General features: G+C 33.8%; 1 protein-coding gene across 1 annotated transcript; it reads right to left on the reverse strand.

Moving 5' to 3' along the window:
• Positions 1-528: 528 nt before the first annotated feature.
• Positions 529-2,633, reverse strand: LOC132174360 (sugar carrier protein C-like). The gene is made up of 4 exons (XM_059586027.1): positions 2,504-2,633; positions 2,033-2,358; positions 1,135-1,764; positions 529-1,005 (listed from the first exon to the last, which is right to left on the reverse strand). The coding sequence occupies exons 1-4, from the start codon at positions 2,631-2,633 to the stop codon at positions 529-531; spliced, it is 1,563 nt and encodes a 520-aa protein (XP_059442010.1).
• Between the last annotated feature and the right edge of the window lie 7,217 nt (positions 2,634-9,850).

Here is a 9,850-nt window from a genome sequence, read left to right on the forward strand (position 1 = left end):
TTATGATTGATGGATTAGATTCTGCCTCATGATCAAGAATGACAGCTAGCGTATCACCCATTTTTACCTATTTTGATAGAAATACTCATTAATCAAATTATATGTTTTTTAAGATGTGGGTCATCTTCTTCTTTTTTCCTTATAACTTTTATGGACTGTTTTATTTATTTATTTTAATTAAGGGTATATTTATATTGGGAAAATGCTACATTTTTTTCTCAAATTTTCAAAATTATCATTGGATATATATATCACTTGTTCAATTAATTGACACCTCTCAAAATATAAATAAATAAAAAAAACTTTCTAAATCGACAAAGGTATTAGTGAACGGTGCTCACAAATCACAATAATTGCAGCCAACTTAGACTATTTAATAATATTTAATACTATTAATTGAAAAATTATAAACACAATTGTCAAAAAGAGCAAGCAAATTAATTACTTGCTAAAAAAAAAAAAAACAACTAAAGCCTACGAAATTGTATAACTATAATGAAATGAAATTGCTTTAACCAATATATATGTTTAAGCAATGTCTACTCTTTTGACCATCTGAACATCTCCTCCCGGGCCAGGCTCTCCATCGGAAGAGACGAACTTGCTCCAGAAAGGGTGATTTCGCCACACAACTGCCATTTCTTCAATTGGAACACCCTTCGTCTCCGGCAAGAACTTGTAAATGAAGAAGCTCATTATCACCACCCAGCATGCAAAGAAGATGAAGAGGCCGAACTTCAAATGGCACAGCATTGACGTGAAGACTTGTGCAATGGCGAAGGTGAAGATCATGTTTACTGAGACATTGATGCTCTGAGCTGCTGACCGGATTTCTAGAGGGAAAATCTCACTGGGTACCAGCCATCCTAGAGGCCCCCACGACCATGCAAATCCAGCAACGTATATGCAGATAAAGAACACCAACCCAAAAGCATACCACTGGGGCAAATCTCCAGGGTTTCCAGTCACTCCAAATTTTGCAGCAATTGCAATTGTAATAACAACCTATAAATACACAAATGTTTATTGTGTTATATTAAGAATTTTTATGGATTATGATCCTCTACAATTTAAAAAAAAAATAGTAATTAAGCTATTTGAAAATCTACAGATATATAAGTTGATGGAATATACCTGACAGATGAACATTTGAATGCCACCCTCAAGGAAAAGAGATCTTCTTCCCCACTTATCAACACTAAAAATGGAAACTAAAGTTGCCAGGGTATTAACGGTACCGGTGATCACGGCAGACATGAGTGAAGCATTGTTTCCGAAACCAAGTGTTTTGAACAGAACAGGAGCGTAAAACGTGATCACGTTCATGCCGGTGAGCTGCTGGAAGAAGGGAATGGCGATCGCCATCGTAAGCTGAGGCCTGTACTTCCTTTCTAATATGGCAACCCATGGATGCTCCACTTGTTTCGACCCTTCGCTGGCGGCGACAAGATCCTTAAACTCCTCTTCCACTTGGGGAATGCCGCGAATGTTCACCAGTTGCTCCTTTGCTTCTTCGTAATGGCCGCGTTCAATCAACGAGTTTGGCGTGTCGGGGAGACAAAAGGAGCCGACAATCATGATCAGAGCAGGCACGACTGCGCCCCCTAAGCTCAACCGCCAACCCCAACCACCGTGGATATGAGAGAAGAAATAGTTCAGGAGATTGGCGACGAGGATGCCGATTGTAATTGCCAATTGGAACATCATGTTCAGAGCACCTCGATATCTGTATGGAGCCATCTCAGAGACGTAGATTGGCACGGACTGTAAACAAAAATATGAGAAAAATTAATAAGACAATATGTAAATAATCATCACCATTAATGGAAAATAAATAAAAAGGGTTCAATAGTAACATAATTTCTCTAAGACATGCTTAATTTTTGACAAATTTGCTACAAACCAACCCATCTAATAGAGTGGCATGTGTCCCATAGCTATTAGATGAGTTATGAATTAGCTACAAATTAATTCGAAATCTAAAGGAAGTGGTTTTTGTGTGAAAATTAAGAGAGAGATATATAGAATATACCTGATTGGCACATCCAATGCCAAAACCAAGAAGAAGGCGACCGACAATGAGCATCCAGACCCTTTGAGCGAAGCCATTGATGAGTGCACCGCCGCAAAAAAGCAATCCGCCGCAAATCATCGTAGTACGCCTCCCAAAACGTCTGGTTATTGATCCTGCGCAAATCGATGAGATCAAAGCCGCGAGATACAGCGACGATGTGAAGAGCGTCAACGTCTGATTGTTAAATTTGCAGTACTGATCGTCAGATGCTTTCGCCGACGCTTCCTTTCTGTAAACAGCCGGAAAAAACTTTTCCAAGAACGAATCCATGGACGTAACTCCACCTATAATGTACATACCATAATTAGTAATTCAATATTTCAACAAAAAAACATATCAAAACCCCAGATACCCAGAAACAAAAAAAAAAAAAAAAAAAGAGATAAATAATAAAAAACAAGGCTGGCTAATATATATATATATTGTTACCTGAAATTCCAAGATCGTAACCAAAAATCAAGCCACCCATGGATGCGACAATGCAAGTTATTAAGACCTTGAAAGTGAGTTTGCCGGGGTAGTCCCTTCCATGCGACGAAACGATAACTCCTCCTGCCATTTTAACCTAATTCTTATACAACTTCCCGATAGCAGAGAAAGAAGGAGAAAGTTAATTGAGAAGACAATCGGATGTGAAGCTGCTTATTATATAGGCAGTGCTTGAGATCTCCTATTATACTTGTGCTAGGATTATATGGATAATGGCAGCCTAGCTTATTCTATAACACTTCTATCATTATCCAATTTCAAATTATCACGTAAATATCTGCAAATGTATCTACTTAATTATATTAATTGAGTAATGTTAGAGACCATTTTTTTTATGCTCTTTTTATTTTTTTAAAATTGATATGACTTTCAAAATCACCATTAGATCAAAATTCAAGTATGATTCATCTAAAATTTAATGGTGATTTTAAAAGCCACATCAGTTTTAGGAGGATAAAAGAATGGTTATAGACAGAGTTTTAGAAATAAGAAAATTAACTCTACATGTTAGAGTTCGTTTAGGATTTGGATAATCAGTAATTTAATAAATTGGAATGAGCTAAAAAGGAAGGATAAAAGAATAAAACTACATTTAATTCATCCACCGACAGACAATTAAATACGATATAGGAAAGGAAAGGAAAACCTTTATTATCGAGATATATATAAAGAAAGAAACAAAACGTTATCTATATAATTATTTACAACTTAATAACCAATCCAATTGGTTCAAATTTTTATTATCATATTTAAATAGAGTAGTGTTATAAGAAGGACTCTTGTCTTGCTTGAGTCAACTCAAATATGAGGTGGCTTTTAAAATCACAATTGGATTTGAGATGATCATTAATATTAGGTTTTAATCTATTAGTGATTTTAAAAGCCACATCATATATAGATATTAAAAAAAAAAAATTATCAAAATTTTCTTCCAAATTGGGTGGGAGAAAATTTATTCTTGTAATCTAGTTTAGGAAAATTATGTCCTTTTGTAAATTACAGGATAACTACACTTGTATGTAGTCTATAAAGTAAATACTAATTATACTGGCTAGAAAAGAAGAGTAATGCTAATTAAAAGGAGGAATTAATTAGAGTCCTTCTATATTAAAAATTATTGGGAACTAGGATCTTTGGAAATTAGGGTGAGGAGTTAATTAAAGAGTGTTTTTTGTAAATTAATTATAAGACTTCAATATTAGTATAAATTATATATATACCAATAACGTACCTGCTAGAAAAGAAGAGAGAATTATACCTCTCTCTACAAATTAACGTAGGTAATTAACACTAGCTAGCTAGCTAGTGTTAATTTAGAATTTTTTTACAACACAAGAACGTTATTCTTGTGGATATATATAATAAAAAGTAAATTATCCACGAAGTTAAAAATAGCTGCCCACATAATATACTTTTAACGAAATTGGCTGTAACACTCCGGTCTTATATTGGGAAGATGATAAGAAGCTCACATAAAGTAATCGGGTGGTTTATAAAGATAGTCATGGGTGCTAAGTCCCACATTAATCCGGTTACTAAGTAAAATTGTGCTTTATAATGAATTTTAGGAAAGTTTCAAATTGATTAATCGTTTTGGAGTAATAGCGCAGATGTGGTTGGCGCTTTTTCCTGGGTCGTTAGAAATGGTATCAGAGCCACCTAATAACGCCAGGTCATATGGTACTGGAGCACTGTATGACGTGGTCCTAACGAGGACGTCAGAAATTTAAGAGGGGGAGTTTGTAACACCCCGGTCCCATATTGAAAAGATGAGAAGAAGCCCACATAGAGTGGGTCTTTTATAAAGATAGTCATGGTGCTAAGTCTCATATTGCCTAGTTATTAGCTAGGTAAAACTGGGTTTTATAATGAATTCTAGGAAAACTCCAAATTGACTAGTCCTTTTGAAATAATAGCGCAGATGTGACTAGCACTTTTTCCTGGGTCGTTACATTGGCTATGCATGTAATATGTAGTACTACTACAATATTCCCATGGACAGCTCGTCCTAATGTGTGTTTATATTAACAATTCTTCTATATATTCTAAAAAATAAATAAATCTTAAGAATTATAGGAAAATTGAAGAACAACTCTCTCAATAGTATTTTTATTGATCAAACTGAGAAAATTACGTCAACTTAGGGTAGCAACCTTGAAAGTAATTACAAAAATATTATTAAAAATATCGCAAAGAATTTAATGATATTATAATTACTCAAACTGGTATGCATCACCTATATATACGTACATCTGATTAGGGGTCCATTTGAGATTACAATTTCAATAACTGGGATTTTAAAAATTGCGTTTTTAAAATTACAAAGACGTTTGGTAAAAGATGTTAAAAAATACGATTTTATCAAATATTTGTTATGCAAAATTATGATTTTAGTTTAAATTCACGCATTTTCAAATAAGCACCCCCTAACTTGCTTATAGAAATCACAGATTTTTTTTTTTTTTTTTTCTATTTTAAATTAAGTGTTTTTTAAATCACAATGTCAAACACCTTATATTTTGCTATATCTTTTAAAAACACAGAATATTCTTGTGAAATCACAATCCCAAATGTCCCTTAAGGCTACCAATTACTTCGGTTGATCTTCTAATTAACCCAATTTTATTCATAAAATTAGAAGAAGTTTTGGGAGACCCGAGTATATATTTTCTTCATTTCAATCTATACGATTGAAGGGAAAATGTGAGGGGCAAGAGCTTGACAGGGAGAGTTGTTTTGTTTGATTTTCTGGCTCTTTTCAACGAGCATAGTTGGACCACATTCTATATAGGGAACTAATAGAATTCATTTATTTTTCAATCATCTTTTAATCATCTCTATAATGAATGGATTAATCCACCATTAAATTTGTGTGGAGTCCACAAATCTAATGGTTAAACGATCTATTGAATTTGTAGGATGAGATGGGAAAAAATGAAAAAAAATATTGACATGAATCGTTTATCTTCTTAGAATATATTATTGAGTTTATGCTATTAAGGGTGACAGTAATGTGAGATCGATGTGTTAGGAAAATGATCCCTTAACTTCATCCATTTTCAAAGATGATTTGTTATATATAATTTAATTTTGATCTTCTTCCAGCAAAACCCCACATGCACCCTCACTACTATTGGATATGGTATAAAGGGTGCATTTGGGAGTGCGTTTTTTAAAAAATAATCTGCGATTTTAAACCAAATTGCAATTTTAAGGTGTTTGGGATTGCGATTTTTAAAACGCAAATTTTAAAATCGCAAAATAATCTGCGATTTTCATAAGCTGATTAGAGGGTGCTTATTTGAAAAAGTGCGAATTTAAAATAAAATCACGATTTCTATTAAAAACATATTTGGCGCAATAGTTACGTTTTTTTGAGCGGGAATGAAAAAAATACCAAAAATACCCACCTAAAATATATTAAAACTCTTCTATTCTCTTTTTTTTTTCTTCATCCTCTCTGTCTCATTCATCCTTTCTCCGCCCTATAGCAGTGTGCATCGTTGTTGTCCATCTCTCCTCCCCTCTACCAGGTAATAATCTCACCTTAATATTTTATTTCTCTCCATATAACTCCTTTGCTTTTGTAAAACTTTTCACTGTTTGGTGTTCAGTGTTATTTTATGTGGTTTGTATGATTACTATGCTTTTTTTATATATGCATTTATGTTCTTCGACCATTTCTACAGAGTAAAGTTGTGATTTTTTTTTTTTTCAAAATTTTATTTAGATTATCGTGCATGCATAGTGACCTGCAATCCATCATAGTATGCAGTGATAGATCACTGTACACGTACAGTAATGTGTGAGGCTTTTTATATATGCGTGTACAGTAACCGTGTGAGGCTTTTTCTTTAACTGTGCACTGCATAGTGATGTGCACAATGACGATTTTTTATGGCTTTTTTTTTTTTTTTTAAAGGTACTGTACAGTAACAATTTGTGATGAATTTTTATTTTTATTTTTATTTTTTAATGGGTATTGCACTCTAACAGTTTGTGATATTTTTTTAATGGGTAATAAACAGTGATAATTTGTGATTTTTTTAAAAAAAAATTCTCATTATTAGTTTAATTTGATGGATTGTTCTTTTATTTTTTTTATTATATGTCTGTTTGGAATATGTTTCAAGAAAAAAAAAATACAAAAACAAAAAACCATATAGAAACAAGTAATATAGCAATATATAATTGCCTAAGTAGAAAACCCAAAGTTAATGTCAAATTATAAGTCATACTTTTGTTTGCATAGGTGTGAAAAATGGAGTCTTATAGACAGTGTTAGTTATTTTATTGTTATAAAGAAATGTCCTTATTGGTAATTTGGTAATGAAATCGCAATTATATGCTAATGTTATCCAAACACTCAATTGATGAAAAAAATGTTTTTTAGCATGTTTTACAAAACGCATGTGCGATTTAAAAAAGTAACAATTTTGAAAATACAATTTTTAAAATCGCACTCCCAAACGAACCCTTAGCCATCAAAGACTCAGGCGAGTCTTATGATAAAAGGTAGAAAATTATTAAAGTTTGAATTTATATTTTGACTTGTATTATGAACAAATAATTATAATATATATAATTAAGTTAGGTGGTCCCAGAAAAACTAACCATATTGATAAGTTTGGTGGACTAAATCAGAAGTTGATGCAAAATGAGTATACATACCTTCTTACAATAAAACAAAACCTGTCGCTGGCGACGATGTTTACTGTACTGTCTCCGACCGGCGTTGCTAAAAAACAAGAATCGAAAGTAGTGTTTGAGTTATTATTATTCCTCAGTTGTCCTCACTGTTTCAGCCATATCACGATATTGCCACTCAGGAACATTTTTCGCTTTTACAAAGTTCTTCTGCCCTTGTGAATATCTTGATTCGCTTTGGACATAATAAGTGCACAACTCGACTTTGCTCAACAGAAGTTCACCAACTTTACTCCTCTCCTCTCAAACAAAGAGGCAACAAAATTTAGAATCTCGAGGGAGAGAGAGAGAGAGAGAAAGACGATGGAGAGAAAGACTGTGGTGATATGCAGTGTTGTGGGGTTCTTGGGGCTACTATCAGCTGCTACTGGATTTGGTGCAGAGGGTACTCGGATTAAGGTAAACAAAAATCGTATGTTTATGTGGGTTTTGCTTAAAGTTTTTATTTTTTCTTTTTGCTTATCCTTTGATGGGCTTGTTTTTGATTGTCGTTTTGTTCCTTTGTCTTCATAATCTTGCTCTTGTATGACCCTAGCCCTCTGATTTGTTGCTGAGAAAAACCTGGGGAAATGTTACAAAGTGAAAAAAGTAATCTTCCTTGCCGTTTCATTTTCTAGTAAATCTTTCAGCGGAGGGGGAACTTTGATGTGGGGAATATGAGGTTTATAACTTTATAGCTCCAATTTGTTTAATATATTCAATTTTTTATTTTTTTTTTTGTTGAATAAGAAGTTTTATTCAAGCAACTGAAAAATCACATGAAAACCAGCTTAATGCTGCACACCTATGGCAATTCAACTAACAAGAACAAAACGTATCTAAGAAACATCAAAATACAGAAAAAAGATTCCTCCAAATAGTACAAAAGACTTTATTTTGAATAAAGTTTTGATTCTCTTGCTATTCTATATCTCACATGCATCATCACTCCCTGCAGTAAACTGATTTCACTTTTAACTTTCTCATTGTGGGGTCTTGTATTTCAATCTAACCAGATGTGGTAGATGTTAGCTGCTCAATCAAGCTTACGGAGTGCAGTCTTAAAGCCCTTACCTTTAAGCTTACGCACTTTTTATCCCAGCTTTGAACATGTTTACTAACCAAACATTTCTTTAATTTCTCTTTCGAAACTCTCCTGGTGAAAGAGCATTCAAAAATAGATGATCTCTAATTTCAAACTTGTTTATGTGAAAAGTGCATAACATGTCTCCAGTATAGCCTCAGTTTGCTTATCTCTTCCTCGTTGTAACTTTTTTTTTAACAGCTAACTAGCTAATAAATACATACTTAGGGATAATATTTGCAAACTGAAGAAGTTTCAACCAAATGAAGATAGGCAATTTAGCTGGAATTACCTCCCAACCATACTTCCCAGTAATTGAAGGAATCCAAATAATTGCATCTTGTCTGATCAGAACTTGGTGGAATTTTCTTTGAATCAACACCAAATCTTTGGATCTTGGTGGAGGCCAGAACCAATTACCATTCTGGAGAACGATAGAAGCCTTCACAAACATAGAGCTACCAAAATATACAAAATTTTGTGCCCAACTTTTTGATATGATGGTCATTTTGGGTGCCAATTATCGTGCCAAAGAATAATTGAATAACCTTCACCCACAATATGCTTGAGAAGAGGCCTAGCAATAGCTCTTAGTTCAAGTATTTTCCTCCAACCCCAAGAGCTCTCCCTTTTTCCTTAGACCCAAACTGCCCTCCTTTTTAGGTACACAAAGTAAATCCCATGCTACTTTAGCTCAAGAAGCTATGACATCAGTACCATTCCACAAATAAGAAACAAACTTGTGTTCAATTAACTTCATCACTCTTTTTTTGTTTTGGGACAAATGAATTTATATTAATAACAAACAAAGAATACAACACACTGCAGAATCCTGCTAGATCCCCCGATGCCATAAACGGCACCTTACAAAAGACTACAAATACCATTATAAACACTACAGAACCAAAAGCTAACAATCAGCCTACTATACTAGCAAAACAGCAGCCTCTATACAACTCTGCTACTACTAGCCAAACAACATTTACAATTCAGAAACCACAACAGTATCAACTTTACAATTCAAAAAAATCAACTCAAACATTCTAACCAAATTTCAAAAAACACAAGACAGCAACTTATCTGCACAAACATTTGAAACTGCACAGATCAATCTGTTGTCTCTACACTATGCCAAACAACAACTCTACACAGTACACAATCAGCTTCCATTGCAGCCTCAGCATCCACTCCCACCTCAAATAACAGCTCCTCTCACATGGAGGCCCATTCAGTAATACTGAAACAGTGCTGACCTTACATGTGAACAACAGAATAAATTTTAATATAATGGGGGTGACCAAGCCTACTGGCCTGTGATACTGTGTCATAAATCACCTCCTGAAAAACTTAATCTGTTAGGATGTAGGCCGACAAAGTTTTTTGACCTAAAAAACACTGATATAAAAGGAGCTTTCAAAAAAGTAAACAGAGAGGAGTAGCATTTGATGGCAAGAGGTATGGAAGTCTTGTTCATGAATGCAGAAAAAAGCATGTGTCGGTGGCAAGGACACAAATTA

Source organism: Corylus avellana, chromosome ca3 (assembly GCF_901000735.1).
Source record: "Corylus avellana chromosome ca3, CavTom2PMs-1.0".
NCBI lineage: Eukaryota > Viridiplantae > Streptophyta > Magnoliopsida > Fagales > Betulaceae > Corylus > Corylus avellana.

What these genes read in the sequence shown, in the direction of transcription:
- LOC132174360 (XM_059586027.1), bottom strand. Translation starts at nt 2,633, where the DNA reads ATGGCAGGAGGAGTTATCGTTTCGTCGCATGGAAGGGACTACCCCGGC. An exon ending in TTACGATCTTGGAATTTCAG is followed by an intron (nt 2,359 to 2,503) that starts GTAACAATATAT and finishes TGTACATTATAG; the next exon opens with GTGGAGTTACGTCCATGGAT. An exon ending in GCATTGGATGTGCCAATCAG is followed by an intron (nt 1,765 to 2,032) that starts GTATATTCTATA and finishes TTTTGTTTACAG; the next exon opens with TCCGTGCCAATCTACGTCTC.